The 26,524-nt window shown below is 34.8% G+C and overlaps 1 protein-coding gene across 16 annotated transcripts in view; it reads left to right on the forward strand.

Moving 5' to 3' along the window:
- Positions 1–26,524, forward strand: part of SNTG2 (syntrophin gamma 2) — a 484,887-nt gene that overhangs the window by 362,344 nt on the left and 96,019 nt on the right. For 15 of the 16 annotated variants that reach the window (XM_077153049.1, XM_077153052.1, XM_077153057.1 and 12 more), the window contains one exon: positions 15,853–15,924. The exons of the other annotated variant lie outside the window; for it this stretch is intronic. In XM_077153049.1, coding sequence (XP_077009164.1) covers positions 15,853–15,924 — 72 coding nt within the window. The remainder of the gene's footprint in view (positions 1–15,852; positions 15,925–26,524) is intronic. 16 annotated transcript variants of the gene reach the window in all.

A 26,524-nucleotide genomic window follows, 5' to 3' on the forward strand; every position in this document is an offset into this window, starting at 1 on the left:
TCATGATCACGTCAGCTACATCCACAGCTGATTCCATTTGTAATCAGCCAAAGGGGAGTGTCTTCTGCAATTAGTGATTCTAAATGCAATCATGGGAAGCCTTTTAAGGAGGACTCAGAGGAGACAGGTTGCATTCCTGCTCTGGCTGGTGATCCTCTCCTGTGAAGTTCATCCAGGCTATCCATTGGAGTCATCGGCTTCGCAGCCTGCCCTTTGGATTTTAGACTCTGCATTCCTACGGTCATGTGAGACACTTTCATAAATTTTATATTTGCAAGTGTTCCCTGTTGGTTCTGTTTCTCTAGAGAACCCTAACTAGTACAACTGGTAATTACATCTACAAACAAAAAAGGAGAGTTTCATGAGCAGTCAGAGAAGTCTCCTCTAATCATTTGGAGACTTTAAAGGAAAACAGATGATTTCAGCAGTGAGAAATGAGAATTTCTATTTCTACTTCAGCCAGCCATCTTCTTCTGGTGAATTCATTGAAACTTTCATTGAAAAGTTCCCAACTTGCAGCCTGCCCTCTGGAATTTGGAATACCAATCCCCATAGTTGTATGAGTCAGTTCCTATATTAAATCTCCTAATATTTACATGTATTAATGTAATATACATGCATTAGATAGATAGGTAGATAGATAGATAGATACCTTGTTAATAATGTTTCTCTGGAAAACCGTGACTAATACAGATTTTAGTAGCAGAAGTGGTTATTGAAAAATAGAATCTTATAGATGAGATTTCTGAGTTGGTTCTAAGGTTGTGAAAATCGATTCCCTAATCATATTAGATTAAAGGGCATTGATGACTGTTTCCAAAGCTCAAGCTGGCACAAATAGTCTTATGATATGAATTGACAACAGAAATATGCAAAATATCATCATTAGATAATGCCTGTCAATTGTTTGCTAGAAGTAAGGTTCTTAGTGACAATGTATTTTAAACCTCTATAGAGTTTTCAAAGTTAAAAAGTAAAAAAGATGTTAGTTAGTTTTCCCTAAACATGCTGAATACAGTGGTTAAAGAAAGGAATGAGCTCAAGTCTTCAAATTCCCGTTTAAACATTGCATGGAAACAGAAAAGTTTCTATGTGTGCCCTGAAAGAAGCTCATTTCTTGGAGTCCCAGATTTGCTATTTCTGAAAACTACACCGAGAGTCTTATGGGCAAGTAGTTGAATTATAATATAAATTGAATACCTAACCTTGCAGGGTTTCTGCTGTTGAAGTGAAGGCAATGATTGGGAAGGAATGGGACCCAGAAAATGAGAATAGGGACATACAGTCTGATAATAATGATAATTGTAGATAGGGATATTGAAACCCTAGATTTTGCTGAGTCTTCTTTGCCAAATAGAGCAATATTGTTCTGCCCTAAGAAATCAGCCACCCAACCTTCAGTCTACATTGAGGAATCGGCATTTCTCCTCCATCTGAAGAGATTAACCTGCTGTGCCTGACAAGTTTTTACCTGCCTCTCCTGAGGAATCACAAATTCCATTTGAAGAGATTAATCCTGTTTCACCAGATGAAACTGTCATGGAATGCCCTGAGGTAGTTGACTTGCAGGACACTGCTAATTCCTCTCGTGACCCACTTCCACCACCCCTCTTTTCTTCCAGAACTAAAACTAGACTGATGTCCCAACAGACCCTGAAAGGTGAGGTATGAAATGTGACATTGCATTTTGGAGCTGGGCTGCAAGCCAAAAGAACTGCATGATTTTTCCAATTTACGTAGACAGAAGTCAGGGGAATACATATGGGAATGGATATTAAGGGCATGGGATAATGATGGAAGGAACATAAAGTTTGATGAGACTGAATTTATTGAAATTGGTCCACTAAGCAGAAATTCTGGATTCAATGTTGTATGTCAAGAGTTTACAGAGGGCTCTAACAATTTATTAAGATGGTTGACTGAAACATGGGCCAAAAGGCAACCCATGTTGCCTGAAGTCAAAATGTGAGAACTGCCCTGGTATAATGTAGATGAGAGTATCCAAAGGCTTAGAGGGATTTGAATATTAGAGTGAATTTGTCATGTAAGACCTACTCACCCATCCCAGGAATATCCAGAGGACACACCTTTTACCAGGACAGTGAGGACTATATTGTGAAAACAGCTCCATCATCCCTTAAGTATTCTGTGGTGAGTCTTCTCTGTAGGTCAGATATTATTGTGGAAACTGCTGCTGTGGAGGAACTTGGATCCTTAAAACACAGTGGGGCTCATCATTTCAAGGGTAAGACAGAAGCCAAATGGCAGCACTTAATCACCAAAGACAAGGTGGGCATAGCTGCTATACTAAAATGGACAACAGAGTTAAAGCAGTAATCAGGATAGCTTGAAACTCAGAGACCTATGATGTCACGGGTTACATAGAAGTTACATAAATGGGCAGTCTACTAAATATTTACTTGATCTATAAAAGCAGAACAGTCATAGGTCAAGTGGACAAATTCTAACTTTGAATCACAAAAACAAATCACACTCTCTCAAATCACTTCCCAGACTTGAGATAGTTTATAGACCCAGAACCCTTTAACTAAAGAGAAGTCTGAGCTCCCTTGGGGAGGGATGTGCTACACTGTGAAAAATATGTACTGTTAATCTTTCCCTAGCCTGCCCTACAGGGACCTACCACCTTTGAAAGGATGACTGTGCACTGGGGAAAAGTAAATGATCAGACATTTCAGCAATTATTAGACATGAGCTAATAATCCATTAATTCCAGGAGACCCAAAACTCACTATGGTCCATCAGAGTAGGGGCTTATGGAGGTTTGGTGATCACTGGAGTTTTAGCTCAGGTCTGTTGCACAGTGGTCTGTCCTTTGGTCATTTCCCCAATTTGGGAATGTATCTTTGCAACAGAAATACTCAGCAACTAGGAGAATCCCCACATTGGCTCCCTGAGTTGTGGAGAGAAGACTATTATGGTAGAAAATGCCAAGAGTAAGACACTAGAACTCCCTCTACATAGAAAAATGGTAAACCAAAAGCTGTACCACATTCCAGGAGTGATTGCAGAGATTAGTGCCACCTTCAAGCACTTGGAGGATGCATGAGTGGTGATTTCCACCATATCCCCATTCAACATTCTTATTTGGCCTATGCAGAAAACAGACAAATCTTGCAGGATGACAGTAGATTACCATCAGCTTAACCAGTCTGTGACTCCAACAATAGCTGCTGTTTCAGAATCCCTTATACCAGTTATGCAGCTACTGATGTGGCAAATTCTTTTTTCTTGATACTCATCAATAAAAACCACCAGAAACACTTTGCTTTCACCTGGTAGGGCCAACAATAGACTTTCTCCTTCTTACCTTAGGGGGTATATCAGTTCTCTAGCTCTGTCATAATCCAGTCTGCAGAGACTTTTATTGCCTTTCCCTTCCTCTCAGAACATCACACTGGTCCAGTATTTTGAGGATATCATGTTGATTGGACCTAGTGAGCAATAAGCAAATATTCTACACTTATAAGTAAAATGTTTGCATGTTAAAGGGTGGTGACAAATCCAATGTAAATTAAGGGGTCTTCCACCTCAATGAAATATCTAGATGTACAGTGGTATGCAGCATGCCAAGATATCCCTTCTAAGGTAATGGATGAGCTTTTGCTTACGTGGCCCCTCTTACAACCAAAGAACAAGAACAATGCTTAATTGGCCTCTTTGGATTTTGGAAGTAACATATTCTTCATTTGAATGTACTACTTTGGACTATTTAACAAGTCAGCTGAAAAACCTCTAGTTTTGGAAAGGGACAAGAGAAGGCTCTGCAGTAGGGCCAAGTTGCCTTGCAAGTTGCTCTGCAACTTAGGTCACATGATCCAGCAGATCTAGTCATGGTAGAAGTTTTAATGGTGAATTGAGACAGTGTTTGAAGCCTTTGTCAAGGCCTCTGTAGAACATCACAGAGTAGACCTTTAAAATTTTGGAGCAAAACCCAGCCATCCACTGCAAGTAAGTTCTCTTCTTTTAAGAAACAACTTTTGACCTGCTATTGGACCTTGGCAGATTAAACACTTAACCATGGGTCGCTAAATTACCTTAAAAACTGAGTTGCAGGTAATGAATGGGATATGGTCCGACCTACCAAACCATAAAGTTAGGTTTGACCAGCAGCACTCCATCATCAAATAAAAGTGGTATAGGTAAGATGGGTCTTGAGCAAGATCTGAAGGTATGTGCCAGTTTGAAAGGATTTATGTACCCTAGAAAAGCCATGCTCCTAATCCAATCTTGTGGACGCAGCCCTTTCTTTTAATCCCTATTCAGCACTTTGGGTTGGGAACTTGATTAGATTATCTCCAAGGTGTTGTGGCTCTGCCCATTCCAGGTGGGTCTTGACTAGTTTAATCCTTTAAAAGAGGAAACATTTTGGAGAAAGCTTCAGAATGACAAGAGCCAGAGCACACAACCAAAGACCTTTGGAGATGAAGAAGGAATATGCCCCTGAGAGAGCGTCATGAAACAAGAAACCTGGAGAGAAAGCTAGCAAATATCACCATGTTCACCACGTGTCTTCCAGTTGAGAGAGAAACCCTGAGCTTCACTGACCTTTCTTGAGTGAAGGTAATCTCTTGTTGGTGCCTTAATTTGGACATTTTTATAGACTTGCTTTAATTGGAATATTCTCGGCCTTAGAACTGTAAAATAGCAACTTAGTAAATTCCATTTTTAAAAAGCCATTCAGTTTCTGGTATATTGCATTCCCACAGATAGAAAACTAGAATAAAGTACAAGTAAGTTACTGAAGGACATGGCCCTAGTGCCAACGGCTCCCATTCCTGACACATTACCTTCTGTTTCCCAGCCTGCAGTTATGGCCTCTTGAAGAGGTCCCTATGATCAGTTAGTTGACTGAGGAAGAGAAAAGTTGGGCCTGTTTTACAGATGATTCCACCCAATGTACAAAATTGAGAAGCTAAAGCACTAAAATCCCTTTCTGTGGCATCCCTAAAGACAATCATGAAGGGAAATTCTCCAAATGGGCAGAACTTCAAGCAGTATGCCTGGTTGTTCATTTGGTTTGGAAAGAGAAATAACCAGAGGTGCATTTGTATTCCAGCATTCTGGCTCTAACCAATGGTTTTGCTGGATGATCGGGCACTTGAAAGGAACATAATTGGAAATTGGTGACAAAGAGGTCTGCTGAAGAGGTGTGTGGATAGACCTTTCTGAATGTGTGAAAAACATGAAGATAATTGTCTCATGTGAAGTCTCATCAGAGGGTGACTTCAGCAGAAGAAAATTTTAATGATAAGTGAATAGTATGACTGTCCCTGTGGATACCAGTTAGCCTTTTTCCCTCGCCACTTTTTTTACTGCTTAATGAGCTTATAAACAAAGTGGCCTTGGTGGTAGGGTTGGAAGTTATGCAGGACCACAGCCACATGCATTTCCATTTACCAAGCATGACCTAGCTACAGTCTCTGCTGAGTGCCCAATCTGCCAGCAGCAGAGACCAACATTCAGTTGTTTTAGATATTACGTGAAAATTCTTTGGGTGATGAGGTACAACCACAAATAGCTAGCCAGCCAAGAATGCATAAAAGGACAGCTTTGTTAGATCAAAGGCACTAGAAGGGTGAGGGGAGAATGAGGACAGCAGATAGGCCCACTGGGCTTACCTAATGTAGGCTCAAGCAAGGGGCTGTGGAAGTGAAAGTAAAGAACACATGTGGATCCCAGACTCTTGTCTTTATTGTGACCCAGAGGGAAGTGGTAGAGTTTTCTCATGAATACTGAGCTTGACAGTTTCATTAGACACCAAAAGCATAAATGGCAAAGGCTGTTTAGAGAAGCTGAGGGAAGCTTGTCATCCAAGCCATATGTAATTACCTGCCCTGATATTAAATTTTGCAGTGAGAAAGAAAAGAAGAGTCAAAGGGCCTTTTGTTAAAGCTAGTGGGGTGGTTATTATCATTCCAAAGCACATAGAGGTGCCTACCTTACTAATTTAAGTGGTTAAACCAGGCCAGGGCTAACTGGATGGTTGCACCAAAGCCAAAATTATGACTAAGCCAAATATAATATATTTTATATGAGGATGATGAGGGAACAAATATAATTTCTTTTATGACATTACATCAGTTCCCATTGGACCATGGCATCATCATAACATGGTGCCAATCCCAAGACAATCAGCCTGCTCCCTGGTGGCAATTTGGTTACATTGGACCATTTCCATCATGGAAGGGACCCATTTTATTCTTACTGGAGCAGACACATACTCTGGATAAAGATTTGCTTTCCATGCATGTTATGCTTCTGTCCAAACTATCATTCATAAATTTACAAAGTACCTATTCACTACCATGGCATTCCAGACAATGTTGTTTCTGATCAAGGAACCCATTTTATAGCAAATGCGTTGTGGAAATAAGCACATTCTCATGAAATTCACTGGTCTTACCATGTTCCACATCATCCTGAAGCAGATGGATTGATAAGACAGTGGAATGACTTTTAGAAGACTCAATTACAGCACCAACCATGTGGCAATGTCTTGCAGGGTAGATGCAGTGATGTTTCAAGAGTCTGTATATGTTCTAAGTCAACATCTACTTATGGTGCTGTTTCTCCCAGACAGAATTCACAGGTACAGTAATGAAGGGGTAGAAATAGAAGTAGCATCCTTCACTAACATCCCTAGTACTCCACTAGAAAAAAATCTGCTTCTTATTTCCTCAACTGTAAAGTCTACTGGCCTATAGATCTTCATTCCAAAAGCAGGCATGCTTCTACCAAGAGACACAACAATAATTCCATTAAACTGGAAGACTGCCACCTGGACACTTTGGTATCCTGTTGCCTCTGAATAAACAGCAAAGAATGGATTTACTTACTGGCTGAAGTGATTGATCCTGAATATCAAACAGAAATAGGGCTGCTCCTGAACAATGAAGGTAAAGAAGAGTTTACCTGGAATACAGGAGATTACTTAGAGTATCTCTTAGTACTATCATGCCCTGCCAATTCAATGGCTCCAAAACCTCAGGAATGTGGGTTTGGGTCACCCCATCAGGTATGGAACCATGACCAGCTGAGGTGTTGCTGAGGGTAAGAGTTATTTGGAATGGGTAGTGGAAGAAAATAACTATAGATGGGAGCTATGACGATGTGTCCAGCTGCATAAATGAGGACTGTAATGGTTATGAATAGTTCCTCCTCATTTTGTTATGAATATTTATGTATACACATAAAGTAGGTATTTCCTTTTCTTCCCTATCTTATCCCTTTATCATATAAATTATATTTATGTTATAGTATTTAAGTTCCGGGATATCAGATTTAAGAGTGAAAATTATTCCAGGACTTGCATCCTCTTTCAGAGAAAGATATAGCTGCATTTCCAGTTTTATGCAGGACGGTTAGATTATGTTAGACAAAAGTTTGCCTACATTTATTGTCTTTATTTTGAGGTTAAATGTGTTTTAAGGAGATGTGTAGGGTGCTAAACTGACAAGGAGTTGACTTTGTTCCTGTGTCAATGTGGCTAGATTATCGAGTCAGTTGTTTGCTGGGAGAAGCGATGGCCTGATTGTCACTGTAAGGGCATTTCATGGGTTTAAATCATTAACCAGTTGATTGCATCTATGACTGATTACATCTACAATCAACAAAGGAGATTGCCTTCAGCAATGCGAGCCCTCTCATCTAATCACTTGAAGTCCTTAAAGGGAGAATGGATAATTTCAGCAGTCAGAAAGAATTTCTGTTTCTACCTCAGCCTATCAGCTTCTTCTGGGAATTCATCAAAACCTTCATCAGAGTTCCCATGCTCTGTGGAATTCGGACTTGCCAATACCCGCAGTGAGCCAATTTCTGTATTAAATCTGTAGTTCTGTTTCTAAGGAGAATCCTAACTAATACAGCAACTGTTTCCATTTGTATTTTGTTTCAATAAAGAAAATTGGTGTGTAAATATTTCCCCTTAAAATTGAATAATTCAAGAACCTTAAGCACATATTGGGTCAGCATGTTACAGGAGGTTAGGAGTTATCAGAAAGGTATGAAACACAAAAGTTCCAAAAAACAAATTGTGAAAGCAAATTTTTTTTTCCTTTTTTCTTTCCTTTTTTGTTAATTCCATGAGAAATGATTTGGCTTAAATCCATTTTCAAAGCCAAAGATACTAGAATAATTCATTTGTAATGAAAAGTCATTTTTAATTAAAAAAAAGAAATTAAGCAGCGTGGGTAACTTGCTAAATAGGAAAAAAAATGAAAATTTAGCATATACACAATGCATGCTATGCTGGTTTAAATTGAAATGTTTAATGTAAAATAAATCATTCTTTTTATTATCCAAAATAATAAAAGGACTTTAACAAGTCTGCTGGAGAGATTTTCTAAGACAATGAAAAATCAGGGAGCAATAGCAGCTTAGCAGAATAAGCTGTAGATTGATCATTAGAAACTATATATTCTAAACTTAATTTTTCCATTTCTGGTCATGGGACTTTGGGTCAGTTATTTTCATTCAATAGTTTCCTCATTTATGAGATAAGGATGATAATTCTTAGCTGATATGCCCTACAAGTCATTGTAAACAGTAAATGACTTAGTTTATATATTTACTAGGTGTTTTAAAACTCTCAAACATTTGATTCAACATACAAAATCACTACTACCATTCAACAACTTCTCATTGTAAAAGTAGGGCATGAAATGCAGTGAGTGAATCTGGATATATTAAATATTTATTTGCATTTAGTATCTTTAGAATTTCATATCCTGAAGCTAACAGCAATTTATCAATGACAATTTCTACCCTGACCAAATCTAAAACAATTTTTTGTTAATGTTTAATATCTATATTTATTTATTTTAACCTGAAATGAAACATGAGGTTTCTGAATCTGAGACAGGCTTTTAGTTGTTCGCAGAACATCTTAGCACCACATCCTCATGCCCCAATCGCCCACAAAGTGAGACACTGAGAGGCTTCATATACGGAGTTTATTACCACAGGAGAGGTACTGTAAAGTTATGAATCTCAGAGCTGATGTAGGATGGTTGGCACAACTGACCATGCTGCTCCTCAGAGAAGAAGAAGACAGATCTTACTTTACTAATGTAATCAAATCTTCTCTTAGGAGAGGAGGTGCAGGTTTCTGGGTTCATTGCACATTAGACTGTAGACATATGGCTCCAAGAGAGATAAATTTGTACGTATCTCTAGTATGACTCACTCTCTCTAATTTCCAAGTAATCATTCTTTAACCTATGTTGCATGTTGTTTCTGCTCAGAAAGTCTTGACCATGCAGAAACATGACAATATTCAGGAAGCATTGTTTCCCTTTACCTTTTATCAGAATATTCAAACGAGTTTTTAAAGAACCCAGAGATTCTTATAACAAACAATTAAGGAGAAACGAAAGACAAAATGCTTTAGTCTAGGATAGTCTGAGTTCCTTCAAGTTGGGAGAAAGTAGTGATATTGAAGGAAAAGAAGAAAACTAGGGGGACTGGGGTGAGAGAAAGAAAAAGGGATGGGGATAGAAGGAGGAAATCCTTATATATTACAGCTCAGTCACTGTACTGTAAGGAAAGGGGTCAAGAGTTGAAAAAGTGATGCTGGCTGGTTTACCTCAGGTTTTATATGAATAGGTACTGGAAGAGTGGAGTTACAACTCAAGACTATTGGTTCCTTACAACACTCTAGACTCCATTAGTCAAAATGTTTAGTTCTGATTTACAGATTGGAGTCTAAAAAATAATGTGTCAATTACTCACGTGTTCAGACATCTTAAAATGTGTTAAAATAGCAGAAAATTAATTTTATAGTATCTTCTGCTATTAACATATGAATTTTATAGCATTAGCATTTGCCTATGCATATGCTAAAATATTAGAAACAATTTTTAAGAATGTCAATTTAGAAAACATATTCACCTGGAAATAAGCAATGTAAAATATTGGTAGATTGAATGGATATTAGCTGAATATCTAATAAGGAATTACTCTGTATCACTCATGGGTTAATCATTGTTCTGCAATAATATTAAAGATGACAAAAGATTACATGTTACAGTGTAAAATTTCTGCTATTTCAAATAAATGAGAAAATATTGATATTTGAGATTTTTTCATAAAAATTGAATTTTTTTCAATATTTGCAAGAAACTATGGTTTATAAGCAATATATGCATTATTTGAAAAATATTGCTTTCATTATTTGAAAAAAATCTATTGCTTATAAGCAGTTACAAAACAACAATTAGCCTTCGCTTTCACTTTATGAAGTTTGGTTGTTTCCTTTTTTCTTCTATTTTTGTCTAGAGATAATAAAGTATCAGCGTTGATCATTTTTCCTTACCCTGATCTCTGAGTCACCAACAGTGAGTTGATAGTAAGGATTGTAAGGATAGAATTGATTGCACTGCATTCTCATCTCAAAAAAAAAGAAATTATTTCTCAGACTCAAGAGTGCTTCACTCTACATTTATCCCACTTACTATTAGAGGTTTCACGCCTTTCCACAAGAAATGCAATCCTGAAAAGTGTAAAACAAATCAGGTGTGCTGCATTAAGGAATCCTTTGATTTGTGGCAATTATGTCATGAAGCATCAATTTTGCAAAACGAATTCTTTTGTAGCATGAGTAATGATTAAATATGAATCTGTTTTATAAATGTAGTTTTCTTAACTCACAATTCATCACAGACACCCCGCACATTAGCTTTCTTCCTTTCTTTTTAAAAATCTTCAAGCTTTTGAATCTTTGGTCATTTCCTCAAAATGTCACTGCATCAGAGTCACCTAGGATTCCTAATGAAATAGCAAGGATAGTGATGTGCATATGAATCAAGTAGGAATATTTTTAAAACACAAATTCTAATATGGTATATCTGGTTTGGGCCACAGTTTCTGCATTGTAAACAAGCTCCCAGTTGGTTCTGGGGCTGCTTACCATGTTTGCAGAGTCTGATTACAGCAATAATCAGTTTACTTACAGAAAAAAAAATCAGGATCTTTGAGACTCTCCACATTTGCTAAGCTGTATCTCCCAGATGCAACAGCCTACATTGTAACAAACTTCTCATATGATACTTGGCCCTCAAGTTTTAGTTCAAATAACAACAGGAATTTCTTGCTTCCTAAATTTTTTGGTCACTAAACCACTGTCTGTATAAACCCCCAAATTTAAATTTTGTGTTTATCTCTGATTTTCAAATGTGTGTGATATACATACACATATACACTACAAAACATGTACATATATGTTTATCTTTTACTAATTTTCCAAGCATTAAGTCCAAATTTAGTCTCATTTTTTTCTTACTCTAATCATACTTTACTTTTATTATAGCAATTGGTCCCCTATTTGAGTTAGTACTTAACCAATTCATTCGATGCTTAGCTTGATTATCTTGAAAATGGCATTATCTTAACCCCATCTGTGAGCTCATTACATTTAGTATTGAATTATTGTAGCCTAGACAATTTTTAGAGCTAGAACTTATAAAATAAAAAGTAAATGTGCCCTGAAGGGCACAGTGATTACTCTGGGAATAATTTTACTCAAGCCGAAACTTAGATGTACTTCATGCTGTTTCTTTGGCTAAATTAGAGGAGTCTTTGCATTGCACCCACTAAGCTCTGCCAGTCTAATATTGCACACATTGCATCTGGGTTAGTTGCATTAACTAAACATGTTTTTCTCTTCAAACAAGCCAACCAGTGTTCACTCTCCAAGTACCTGCTTTGCATAAGGCATTCTCATGGATACTCAGAGGGCTACACCGACATGCCTCAGTCTTGTTGAACAGACACAAAACATGTTAATATGCTAATTAACATGAAAAAGAGCTTTTACTAAATGTTAGATGAATGCCTGCAGTTGAATAGCTTCTGGGAATTGAAAAAGAGAAGAAATAAATGCATAATGTTTTAAGGGAAGGCATCAGGAGGAGTTAGTACAGAACAGAGAGCCTTTAAGATTAGAGTTCACATAAATATGAAGAGAAAGACCTGCTTTTTATTCCATAGCAGCTTTTGGCTTAAGTCATTGGGGTAGGGGTGGAAGTTTGGGGTGGGAATGATAATTACCTGAGATTTAACCAGTGTTACATAGCTTTTTTTTTTTTTTAACTTTTTTTATTGTATAGTATAACATATATACAAAACAAAGAAATAAAAAGGCAATGGTTTTCAAAGCACTCTTCAACAAGTGGTTACAGGACAGATCCCAGAGTTTGTCATGGGCTACCATACAATCCTCTCAGATTTTTTCTTCTAGCTGTCCCAGAATATAGGAGGCTAGAGAGCTTAAATACTTTTTTATCATCACAGTTGACTTTTTTTTTCCTTCTTTTTTTGTGAACAATAACATATATACAAAAAAAAACAATAAATTTCAAAGCCCAGCACCACAATTAGTTGTAGAACATATTTCAGACTTTGACGTGGGTTACAATTTCACAATTCAAGGTTTTTACTTCTAGCTGCTCTAAAATACTGGAGACTAAAAAAAGATATTAATTTAATGATTCAGCATTTGTTTTCATTTGTTAAATCCTATCTTCTGTGTATAATTCCACCATCACCTTTGATCTTTCCTTACCTCTCTTTGGGATTTGACAATTCTAAATTTTTTATATTGGAATGGTCTGTCACTAATATGGGGTAGGAAGATGGAACTATCTGATCTCCTGGAAAGGCTGGGCTAGGTTTCAGGACTTATCTGGACCAGGGACCCATCAGGAGGTTGTAGGTTTCTGGAAAGTTACTCTAGTGCCTGGAACCCTTATGGAATCATATATTGCAGTGTTGCATAGCTTTTTAAAATGCTGTGTTCTTTCTAAAAAACTGAGAGTCTACTATGAGCCATCAACAGTTTCAAATGTTTTTTAATATACTTGTGGTCAGATACACTTTATAAGAAGTCTGAACTACCTACTTGGCATCTCAAAATAATCTCCAGATTGCCTTAGCGTCTATCTGAGTAGCAACAAAACACTTTATGCGTGTTCTGTGACCTCAAGTAAACAAATCATAAACAGGGGAAATCAAAGCAATGCCACACGAAAACATAAAGCATCATAAGTACATTGTGACCATGAAGGTAGCTCACCACACCAGGCTACAAGTCAGAAATAGTTTTGGGCTATGGTTATGGTAAAGATTGTCATGAACAAGAATTCTAACCACATATTCAAGGACACCTGGTGTGTGACAGTCCCATGAGTCTTTCACAACCAAAAACCTTTCTAAATATGGATTGCTATATATTCCTATTCCAAGTAGGAACCCTTATGACTTTTTATGGTTAAAGCTCTGTGCCTGTGAACTTGTATAAATTCAATCTGACAATGAAAAACTATAAAAATTAATGAGGAAATCTATATTAGAGGCTTTTAAAAAAATTATTGCAAGGGTCAGAACCCACCCCAAAATAACTTAAGACAGAAAAAATAAACAAAAGATACCTATCTGATAAAGTAACAGAGCAATGCGGGGACAGTAATCTAGCATGTAACTAGCGAGATAGAGACCCACTGTCTCTTTATTTCGCTCCTCTACTTTCAGTGTTCTCTCCATTGTCAATCAGGATGTCCACTGTGGTCCCAAGATGGGTTTCTGACAGCTCTCAGGCTATAAGCTTTTTTCACTCAATGCCAGAAAAGAAACAGCTCCATGTCCAGAAGTCTGAGCCAACTTATTTTTACCTTATTTTCTCTGATTGGGTTATATTTTTCATCCCTGAATCAATTGCTGTGGCTGAGAATGAGATTGACTGGCTGATTTATACCTGGATCACACATTCCACTCCTGAGCTAGGAGCACAATCAAACCCATCAGAAGCAAATGAGTTGAGAGTGGAGGAGGGAATTGTCCCCCAGAGGGAATTAGACGTGGCCATTGCCAAGATAAATAAAATGGGAGGTGGACAGCAAAAACAGCAGATGACCACCACTGTCTTACAGGAAGTAGGTGATTTGATAAATATTTCATGATTCTTTCTGTATTAATGAGGAAGTATGCCTGAATTTTGCAAACAGTATAAAATCAGCCTCTTCAGTGTCTTCTCTTAGGATATAATTTTGAAGGCCTACTGTTCTGCTCTATGTTGTTTACAAACTAGTAGGAAAAATATGTAATATAATATTAAAATATAACATACTATTAAAGATATTAATCACCATGCTATTATAATGGCAAAAATCTGAAAGCAATCTAAAATGCCCACAATAAAGAAAAGTTTAAGAAATAGTAAATCCACATGTTGAAATCCTGAGCAATGCTTACATTTATATTCATGAAAAATGCTTAATACATGGAAAATATTATAGTAAACTATAATTTTGAAAGAGTATGAAGATATAAATATGCGAAAGATAATATTTACAGCATTGAATATACTATGAAGGGAAGATGCCTCTGAATACTGTGGTTGTAGGTTTTTATCTTTCTAGTTTCTAGATTCTCCTAAAATAAGCTGCACTGTTATTGCTGCAAACATTAAAACTATTGTATGCATGCTTATTTATTTTTCAATAATACAAACCATACTGTACCTTAGATTTAACAGCAGGAGATATAAACTCTTGAAGAGTGGAAAAGACAGGAAGAGGCATATGTTTTTAAAAATTCATGCAAGTTCTTAAGTTCCAGAACAAAATTACTTTAGGCTTCATCCAGTATTCCTTTCTAAGTCATATCACACTCTAGAGAAAAGGTGCTAGCATCATCAGCTTCCTAGCTCTTAAATAAGTATCTTAGCTCTCTCTAGCTCATCATCAACATTCAGTTCAGTGCCTTGAAGGCTCTACTATACCTAAAAATAACCTTCAAGTTATCACTCTAATTGACCTTTTTCTCTTTTAAATTTTACCTTTACCTTTTTTTTTTTTAATTTTTAAATCATCAGGCAACTACTTGTCTCTGGATCAAACATTAAATAGCAACACAATGTAAATATTCACATCAACCTACTATTTGAGAAATAGTCTGTGGTGGCTATAAAATTAGCAGTTATGTCTTGAACATTATATTTAGTGGAATCATTACTAGGAGGTCACTGATTGATTAGAATCATGATAGTGCCAATGTTTAAAGACACCATACAGTGAACTTCTGATTACTAAGTGCAGAGTGAAAAATAAATTATCCAAATTTTGAACACTGCGGAATGCTATAGATTCTTCTACATGAAATATTTTAATGTTGAGATGATATATGAACATGAATTGTAGGCTATATTCAGTAGTTAGAGGATTTTGATCATTATTATCATTACAGTGGAATGTACACAATTGTCAAAATAGTGACTGCAGTAATAAGTCAGATCAATACAGAACAGATGATCAGTTCAACTCCTAAATTAATAAATTGTTCATTCATTTCTGAAACAGTAAGTTTACTCCCAAAGAGCAAAAGAATGTAAATGCAATCTTTCTGCTAACAGTATAATTTTTCAAGCAATAAATGTAAACCCATCTACTTTCATGTACAAACTCATTACCCTCTTAAATCCTCTAAATTTAACCAAAAATTCATCCTTAATTTAATCCAAAATAAATCCAAAATGAGTTATAATATTATGCCCAATTGCATGTAATAGAGGCTTCTGCATTGTCCAGTTCTTATGTCAATAATATATATATATGTATATATATATATATACATATATATATATATACACATCACTTACCATTAGATACTATGATTATGCATCATCATTCATGCAAAGTTTAATGTTTCAACTGCACTACTGGTAGTCTAGAATTTAAGTAAGAGACACATTGAGTCGCTCCTTATTTGTAAATGTTTAAATTCTCCAACTAAAAGTAGCATATTTCTTTTCATGTTTGCATTTTATATTTCTTGCAGGTGAGCACATTAGACTGGGTACGAGCTGAAAAAATCTATAACCTCTGTGAGGTATTATTTAAAGTTCACAAGGTATGTATCTTTGCGTTTTAGGTCCTTTCATATAAGCAAGAGTTCCTTTTTGTCTTTAAGAAATATTTCTTCACTGGAGTGCATTAAAACTGTAAGAAAACAAAACAAAAGCAAAAAAAAAAGAAAAACATTTACTATATCTCTGTCCCACCACCTTAGAATTGTCATCCTGGTGTTCATCAAGTAGGTTGGTGTGTGTGTGTGTGTGTGTGTGTGTGTGTGTCTGTGTTCCCACATGCATATGTGCCTTGCAGGTAGAGTGTGTTATAGTTACTTTCAATTAAAATAATACTTTCCAGGAACTGCAGGGTTTTTGGTTGCTGTTGCTGTATTTAATGTTTTGTTTTTTTTACAAATCTGATTCATATTTGCATCTTAAGACCTTGTTTTATTTAAGCCTGGCATGGGCTGACCAGAATAACTAATCAAATAATTCTACCCCAATTAGAGATAAAGTTCCCATTGGCTAAAGAAGGGCAGAGTCTTATCCATAACATTCATATCAAACTTTCAGAATAATCTGATTTAGTAGGACAATTCCAAAGTAGTCAATCCACTGCTGTACAAATCAATTTTAACTGTTTCTAATAGGATAACATCATTATATAATACATACTCTCTTGGGGATTGTCAGGTTAAAAAGAAGTCAGACTTTAACAGGGAGCATTGTGTAAAATTTAGAATCTGTTGCCTTTACCATGTATGCATATGTTAGAAAAAATGATAACTAGATAATGCAGATTCCATCAATTGAGCAAATTGAGGAAATGCAGTTATTTCACTGAGGAAGAAGCTTAGCAGACCTTAGGTTTTCTAGACTGTGCTTTAAAATACAAAGTTATGCAAAGCTCTTTGAATGTTGAACCTGAAATGAAAGATATGAAAAATAAAGAAATCAGCTCATTTGTCATTAACTAGCTGTGTAGCATTAGACAAGGTATGGATTATTTTTGCCAAATATTCACTTCCTCTCCCCACTGAAAGGAATATGGTTCCCATCCCCTTGATGTCAGGCATACGAGCTCAGAGGTTTGTAATGCACTTGCGTGATTGGGCATGATTTTGGTTTGCTAAAGCTGGCAGAATGCAATATACCAAAAGTGGGTTGGCTTTTTCAATGGGAGTTTGTTAGGTTACAAATGTACAGTTCTAAAGCCATGAAAAAGTCCAGATTAAGGTATCAAGAGAGAGAGATCTTCGCTAAGGAAAGGCTGCTGGCATCTGGGTTCCACTGTCACACGGGAAGGCACATGGTGGATGTTTGCTGGTCCTTCTCTCTTGGATTCTGGCTTCAAAAAGGCTCACTCAGCTCCTGTGAGGACTTCTGCCTTCCCCTGGGGCATTTTCCTTCTCTGAGCTCTCTCCAAAATGAATCTGCTTTTTATCCTTTCATACAGGAGTCCAGCAATGGGATTAAGACCCGTTTTGAATAGGCTGGGTCACATTTCTATGTAGATATCTATTGTGGTCCCATCCACAATAGGTCTGCACCCACAAGGATGGATGAAAAGAACGTAGGCTTTTCTGGGGTAGGTAACAGATTCAAACCGCACAGGTGTGATTTCTTAAACTCACACTGAGTGAGATGAGAAGAACACAACACTACTAGCTACTGGTCCATGAAGAGTGAGGGACAGATGGTCATTTTGGAGGTCTCTTCCTGTCCTCTCTCTTCTCTCCCTGACCTCTCAAGTTCATGGCAGTACTGCAGGTCAGTGAGTTTCAGTTTTGTCTATACATTACAATCACCTGAGAGAGCTTTATAAAAATCTAAAGATTTTATTTTATTTGGTCTAAGATATGGCTCAGACAACTGTATTCATTTTTAAAGCCTTCCTGCCAATGTTAACATGTAGCTAAATCTGAGAACTACTGATGTACACCCTGCAGCATCTACTGATTCATTATGAAACACTGTGTCATAAATAGCATTTCATTTTACTGATAATTTCCTTAAGCTCAGTAGATATTAAGCTAGAAATAAACTTGCTAATCAGAGTCGCTATATTATTAACACCATCAACAAAAATATGAGAAATATTCGTTCCTTTAGCAATGCCAGTAGTAACAACATTTGTCTTTAAATACACCTCCTTCAATTTTCTTCTTTAAACGCTGTCTTTTTAATCTTCCTTCCCATAGTAGTTGCCATTCTTTTGTTTATTTACTTTTAAAATTTAAAGTCTAAAATAGCAGAGCTATTATCTCTGTAGTAGCGATCTATTGCTGTGTAACAAATGACTCTAAAACTTGGCAGCTGGAGACAATACCCATTATCTTACCATTCCACTGCGTCACAGTTTCCCACGAGGCAGCAATCGAGGTTTCAGCCAAGGGTCTGTGGTCTCAACTGAAACTAAATACAGGAAAGGTTCTGCTTTCAAACTCAATCATTGTGGTTGTTGGCAGAATTCAGCTGCGCTAGAGATTGGACTTCACAGCTCCTTGCTGGCTGCCAGCGACATGCTGCTTTCAGCATTTTGCTAGGGAGCCTGCTCCATCAGAGAAAACACACAAGTAAACCCAAGGGAGGAAAAGACTGCCAGGAAAATGGAAGTCAGTATTTTATAACCTCATCTCAGAAGAGATAGGCAGCCCATCGTTTTTGAAACATTCTTATTCATTGTGAGCAAGTTACAAAGTCAAACCGTAGACAAGGGAGAGGCAATTAACAGTGTGAATCCCAGGAGCGGCAGGGACCTTGAAGGGGTATCTTTAATGCTACTGAGGCTACCTACTACAGTATTTTTTCTTTGCTATGTCTTCTTGGAGAATCGACTGCTTTTCTTTATATGATGTCCCTCTTTATCCTTAATGATTTTCCTTACTCTGAAATCTGTTTGTCTGAAATTAATACAGCTACTTGACCTTTCTTTCAGTTAGGGTTCACCTGGTATTTCTCCATCCTTTTCCTTTTTATCTATGTCTTTTTATTCAAAGTGAGTTTCTTACAGACAACATATAATTGGGTCTTTTTTTTTTAATCCACTATACTAGTCTCTGTCTTCTAATTGTTGTAGATCATTCACACTTAAAGTGATTATTCATACATTTGGATTGATATTGACTTTTTGTAACTATTTGCTATTTATTGCCCTCATTCTTCATTTATTTTCCTTTCTTTTCTTTTATTGTTATTATTTTTTGTCTTCCATTCTTTCACTGATTCTTTCTTTGGCCATGCTCAGCCTTCTAAAGCCTATCAAAGGCATTCTTCATTTATCTTACAGCATTGTTATTCTTTTATAGTTCTAGCATTTCCTTTTGATTCTTTCTTAGAGTTTCCACCTCTTTGCTAATATAACACATCTGTTTCTGCATTGTTTCCACTTTTCCATTAGATATGTTAAAGTTATTTTAACTGAATATTCAGTTATTTTTAATTCCCACCTCATTATTCCAAAATCTCTACCATATATGATTCTGGTTCTGATGTTTACCCTGTCTCTTCACACTGTGTTTTTTTGCCTTTTAACATGTCTTGTAATTTTTTGTTAGAAGTTGGACGTGCTGTATCAGGTCAAAAGAACTGATGTACGTATGCCCTTGGTGTGAGATTCTGTGTTTATCTGGTTAGGAGTTAGGCTGTGTTCACTGTTTGCTGTAGCGGCAAGTGACAGAGGTTAAAATTTCCTCTGGTTTCCTTGTTTTTATCTGCCCTGTTGCATTAGGTTTCCTTAGAGACTCTTTCTTAAATAGGGTCTGAGCCTTGCAGTTCTCTTCAGCTATAATCCTGTTATTATACAGGATTCCTATAGATGTGGTGGAAAGGTATAAGTAGGGAGGAACTGTACTGCAATCTTGAGATTAGATCTCAGTCTACTGAGACTGTGCCCTGGGCTGTGAACTTCACCAGTACCTCTTCATGGTTTTTGTTTTTTGTTGCCCTTTAGATGACACATGAAGATTAGAAAGGTACTAGAGTTGATGTAATGTTTCTTATACATTTCCATTGATGTGTATAGGAAATATTACAGATATTTTATTTTAATAATCTTATATATGCATCACCCTAATAAATAAACTTTATCAATGAGCTGGGACTCAGCATCAAGGGATTAAGAAAACCTTCTCGACCAAAAAGGGGAAGAGCAAAATGAGACAAAATAAAGTGTCAATGGCTGAGAGATTCCAGAGTCAAGAGGTTATCCTGGAGGTTATTCTTACGCATTGTATAGTATCACCTTTTTAGTTAAAGTGTAATGAAGAGGCTGGAGGGAAGTGCCTGAAACTGTACAGCTGTGTTCCAGTAGCCATGTTTCTTGAAGATGATTGTATAATGATATAGCTTTCACAATATGACTGTGTGATTGTGAAAACCTTGTGTCTGATGCTCCTTTTATCTACCTTATCAACAGACGAGTAAAACATATGTATTAAAAATAAATAAATAATAAGGGGAACAAATGTTAAAAATAAATAAATAAATAAACTTTATTCCCCAAAACATTTCAAATACCCTTTGGATTAAAAGAAGATAAGACTGAAATTTGTTTATCTAGAAAACAGGATAATGAAAACATTTAACATGATAACCTCATCATATATAAATTATTAAACAAGAAATTTTAATAATTAAATATTACATTCAGTCAATTAGAAAATGCATCAAAATTAGCTTAAGGGTAACAGGGAAAATGAGCTAATAAAAGTAGAAATTAATGAATAAGAAAGTGGTAGAATTTCTAAATAGTTCTAAAATCTCATGCTTAAATTGAAAAAAAATTAAACTGCTAATAATCCTGAGAATGAGACACAGAAAAACGTATCAAAATAAAAATGAGAATGAGGAACTAATCATAGACATGAAGAAATTTTTTAAATCAAGATAATTTTTTTTCAACTTTGTACTATTAAATTTGTAAACATGGGTAAAATAGGTGATTTTATTATTAAATGTTAATTACAAAAGCTATTCACTGAAGGGATAGAATATCTAAATTGATCAATTTTCATGGAAGAATTTAAGAATATTGTCAAATGAAACCCTTAAAAATAGCAATGGTCTCCAATGATTTTACCTGTGGATTCAATCAAAGAGAAAGACGTAAATATTACCAAATGCTGTATAAACTCCAAAGACAAAGAAAAAAATTCAAATTGTTTCTACGAATGTCTTGCAAGATTGTTATCAAAGCATGGAAAGCATAATATAAAATTATAATATACATAATTATGAATTTTTAAAATTCATAAATATAAACTTCTAGAACAATGCAGTAGTATATTAATAAATAATAATACTCTAGGACCCATAGGAATTCATATTAGCAGTGCAAGAATGATTCAACATTATTGAATCCATGAATAAAATTCATTAAATTAACAGATCAAAGGAAAAAGCACGTGATAATTTCCTGGTAGATGCTATATGAGCATTTGCTAAAAGTACCAAAGGATAGAAATATTTTCCCAAAGCCAGAATTATGTTTAGTATATCAAAAATAAATATGCTTTATTATTAAAGTTAGGGATAAGAAAAGAATACCCACAACTACCAGTATTAATTATGTTTTATGAAAGTACTTTCTAGTGTAGAGAAGAAAATTAAATATGGTACGTAAAATGGGAGGAGGAAAGTAGTATCATTATTAACAGATATTGTACTAGAATTACCTAAGACTATCCAATGAAGGGTTCTTAGACAAAAATAACATTTAGTACAGTAACTTAGTTATGATATTATGACATACCCATACACAAAACTAGCATTTGCATCTGTAACCACTTGAGAAGATGAAGGAAAGCAGTAAAATACCAAGAGAATCCAAAAATTAATAAAGTATACAGAATATATGAATATTTAAAACTCTGCAGAAGGACATAAATAATCGCTTGAATAGGATAAAAAAAATTCGTGTTTCTGAATCATTGTCCTTCCTAAAAAGAAGTCTCAGTTATTTTGAAGATATCAAGAAGACTTAGTTATTTTGAAAATATCAACTCACCTAGTATTAAGTATACATTAAATGTCACTTCTGTATTTTAAATGATCTCTTTTTAGAGTGAAACAAACTGACTCTTAATTTCCTATGGAAAAATATGTATGAAATAGCCGCATATTTCACTATCTAATAGGGATGACTTTACGGTGAATGTAGAGAGTCGTCCCTATTAGATAGCGAAACTTGTTATAAAGCAGCTTCAATTAAAGCAATTTAGTTCTGGCACCTCAATAAACAGATAAATCAACGCAATACAAAAATAAGAAATCCAGATATACATATGCATAGGAGTTTTAATATGTGAAAAGGCAGCATTTTAGAGAGAAGGGTGGTGAAAAATAGACTCCTGAATGGCTATTTAGAAGACAAACACCAAACAAGCAAAGAGTCCAAAACTGACACCAAGATAAATTGCAGATTGCAATCTCAACACAAGAAATAAAATGCAGAATTACTAGAAGAAAACAAGGGAAAACAACGATTATAAAGTTCTTGCATGGGGTTGGTTTAGAAAAGCCTGTTGATATTGATCTCAAGATATATATATATCTTGAAAAAGTGCTGAAAAGCATATATATTTTCCCAAACATTTAAAATAAAAAGAATTGTATATACATACATAAAAGTTTGCTTGTTGGCAAATATATCCTCAAAAGATGTACGTGAAATTTTTCATAGGGAATATTATATAAAGAGAAGAACTGAATAAAATGATGTGGCACAGAAATTTAATTTTCATATAATAGTCCTTTGAAATTTTCAAAGTTTTTGCCCTATAAATATATTACTTTTGCATTTAGTTTTAAGACATTATCATTGCAATTTTCTTATTGTATTATTATTATATTATAAATTTAATATAAATCATATTATAAACATTATATTATAAAATTATTATATTATAAATATAAATATTATTCTGCTCTTCTTCTGGCAAGATTAATTTCTGGAATTTTCCATTTTTTCTGTGCTTGCTTGTCTTTCTGTCTCTTAAAAAAAAGGAATAGAAAAATTAACCCCTCAGTCTCTTTTTGGCATTACTTAATAAGCAAATATTTACTGACTTTTAAGAATGACAATTGTATTAACTAACATGGATCTAAAAAACTAGAATTCCTGTGGTGTGGTACTATTTCTAATGAGAAGCAGCTGGAAGATTAGATCGAGATCAGAGTTCAGACGTGTTGAAAAGTGTAGAAACTGAGGCATGACAATGGGGAGGAGGAAACCGCACAGAGGAGACCCTGGGAGTCTATTTGGAAATGCCTCTATTTGGCTTAACAGTGGGCAGTGTGCAGGGTGAAATGAAATGGGGTGTCTAAACTTAAGCCAGTATTGGGAAGCTTTGGAGTACCATCCCTTGTGAGTGGAGAGGTTTAGTTGATAAGGACAGACGGTTGAGATACCAGGGGCCACATATCAGATAACGTACTCTGAAACAAGGCTTTCTTTAGATATACCTTTAAAAAAGACTAAAGGCAAGCTCAGACCACATTAACAGGGCAGAAGAGATCAAAGGTTTCATACTTCCAACTAAGGAGATTGCATTTATACTGGGGAAATATCAATCAAGGAATGATTTCTTGGAACAGGAAAACAACCTAGACCTAAAAGCATTGACACAGTGGGTTAAATGAGCCACACATAGAAGTAAGAGGAACAATCTTGGAAATCTAAGCTATATTGCAAAGTGGTAAAGGCATTTATTCACAATTTTAAAATATTGTGGTGTCCAAGTATAGGAGAAAATTGTTCCATATGAATAAATCTCTTTTTATCTTTGACCTGTATAATTACGCAAATTGAAGTAAGCCTATGTAGAGATAATTTTTTTAGTTGACTATTTTTAGTATTTTGGGGGCTGAGAATTTGAGCCTAAAGTGTCATGAATTAAAATTTAGAAGTTTATTAATGAAGTTACCTTGTTCATTGCTTTGAAGTGAAAATATCCTCTAAATTGATTACCTTTCCCTATCTGTAGTTGCTTTAGATTTAGATCTAGAATTCTAGGCATGTAAAATGGAAATAAATGCAAGTGTTCAATTAAAATAAATAATAGATCAAAATGGTAAATAAATTCATTTCTCGTTTTTGAGAATACCGTTATTATGACATGTATTTCTGCATTTTATTATTTTTGTTAAATAATGACAGAAAAGAAAAAAAAAGAAGCTTGGCACAACAGGTTTTAATGGGAAAATGAAATTTTAAAAATTAAATTAAAAAAATTTAAGTAAAGATAAAATTGCTTAATTATCACAAAATGAATAGCAGTGTACTGGACACATTCATAGAAAATATATTTAAAGGAAATAGAATAAAATATTAACTATGGTTATCTCTCTATGATGACTTTACTGATTATTTTTTTAATTTTTTAAACCTTTTTTATTTTTTGAAGTATCATATGAATGGATTATTTTCAAAATGCTAACTATAAATATTATAGATATTATGTTAAAATATGTTTCATGGTAACATATAATATGCATAATAGCCCATTAATCAATATTCCTCAAAAGAATTTCATGGAAGAATTTTTAAGTCTCTTTTCTTTATTTTGCATAAGCTCCTCATCCCATTCCAGCATTAATGTGGTTCATTAATAAACTATAGAGTCACCTCTTCTTTTTATCTGCTCCACCTTAGTTTCCCAAACAGATTGAAAAAAGATTGATCAATAAACCATGCTTTAAAATGATTATGAAACCATGGAATTAGCCAGAAGAATAGCTACGACAAAGGCATTAAATTCAATATATGGAGAGATAGTAATAGTAAATTTATATCATTCAACATTTAAAAAAAAAGTGAATTCTGTGAATTTGAATTTCCTATTTAGAAGTCTTAAAATAGGATTTTATGAAACTATCTCCCATTTTTACACACCTTTCATTGTTGATGGTGATTCTTTAGCTCATATGAATTTAAAACTATATATATCTAATTCATTTTGCATAAATGAAAATAAATGCATAATTATCATAAAACTAGTCCTTTTTGGTATAAAATTAGTTTTTTGTTTGTTTTCATAGTCACCAGTGCACAAACCAGAAATCAAATTTTGGAGTTGTGATGATTTTTCTATGGTGTTTTCTCCTCTCTAAAAAGTACTTTTTCCTGCTATTAAAATTATGTGCTCCATGTTTCAACACTCACCATGAAATAGATGAGAAAATTACATCAATCAGTGCCTTGATTGCAATCAAGAAAAATTAGTAAAAGCCTCCACATAGTATATAAGCAAAATACCATTTAACAGTAAGGAACATCCTATGTGAAAGCAAATGGTTATTTTCTCACATTATAAAAAATTCAATTTTACAAGTTTCAGGAAAATTGCATTTCTAATATGGTTGGCAGGGGATTTTGATAATAATAGCTATCTTTTGTTGAGTGCTTACATTGGAACTACTCTAAGCACATCATTTACAGAACCACAATTAATCCTCTCATACACTAGAAGTTGATCTTATTGTCTTCATTTAACAGCTAAGAACTCTGAAGCACAAAGTAACTTCCTTTTAGCCCCACTGGCAGGCAGGAGTGGGACCCAGGTTGCTTGGTTTCAAAGCTCATCTTAAATCCAATCCTTTTTCTCTTGTAACAAACTGTGATGTTCTTTGAATCTATCTGAAATGTATATATTGCTAATAATATGTTCTCCAGCAATCTTTAAAGTACCCCTTTTTGGATAATTAGAAAGCTGAGTATAAAGATTCCTAAATGAACAGTGAATTTTAAAAAAAGTATTTGCAAAGTCACCTTAGGGGAATAATAAAAAAAGGGGGAAAATTCAACTTCCCCAAGTGGAGAATTCTTGATATTCTCACAAGCAATGGGGACAAAAAAAAAAAGATTCCTAAATGATATTCCTAAAGTCACTTATTGACTATTTGCAGCAAGCCATTGGCAAGCCATTGACCTTTAGCTTTGTAATTGCTCTGATTTTTGAGTCACATTGACACACTGCACTCCAAAGGATTGAATTACTGCTTCAAAAGAGAGCTACAAGAAATATCTGGAGAAATGAGCCACATATGGGTCATTAATTTCATTCATATAGCAGTTATAACACATTATTTTCTGTGAGACTACACAGTTTGAGTTCCAGAAAATAAGATCAAAATATCTGTGAAATACTCTTTGAGAGCTCCTTCAAGGGAATTCTCAGGTTGTTCAAAATTATTTTAATTCCAACTTCTTGCTCTTGAATATAAAATTTAGTTTACTGGTTTTCAATTCAAATGAAGTGTCATAAGTTCCCTTTTTTGATCAAATGAACTGACTCCTCTGAATTTATTCTAAAGTCTTTCAAAAGAATCAAAACTTATATACATAAAAATGTTTAATAATGTATTATTTAAGTTAGTGAATATTTGAAGAATTATAAGATCATTGAGAAATATATTAAAATCTAATGTTGTAATATATTTTAAGTAATCTATTGAAATCCTATTACAAGCTTATATAATTTTGTGTATACATGGGGATGGCATGGAAGAGAATATGAAAAATTAAAAATCAGATGACCAGAAAGGTTTAATAGAATTATTTCTCTCCCTTAAATTTTCTTTATTGTTGCTAGAAAGGTTAAACATAAATAGCAAAAATATCTAAGTAATTTTTAAATGTTTGTTGTTTTTTGTTATTAC

The sequence above is a fragment of the Tamandua tetradactyla genome, chromosome 3 (genome assembly GCF_023851605.1).
Source record: "Tamandua tetradactyla isolate mTamTet1 chromosome 3, mTamTet1.pri, whole genome shotgun sequence".
Lineage (NCBI taxonomy): Eukaryota > Metazoa > Chordata > Mammalia > Pilosa > Myrmecophagidae > Tamandua > Tamandua tetradactyla.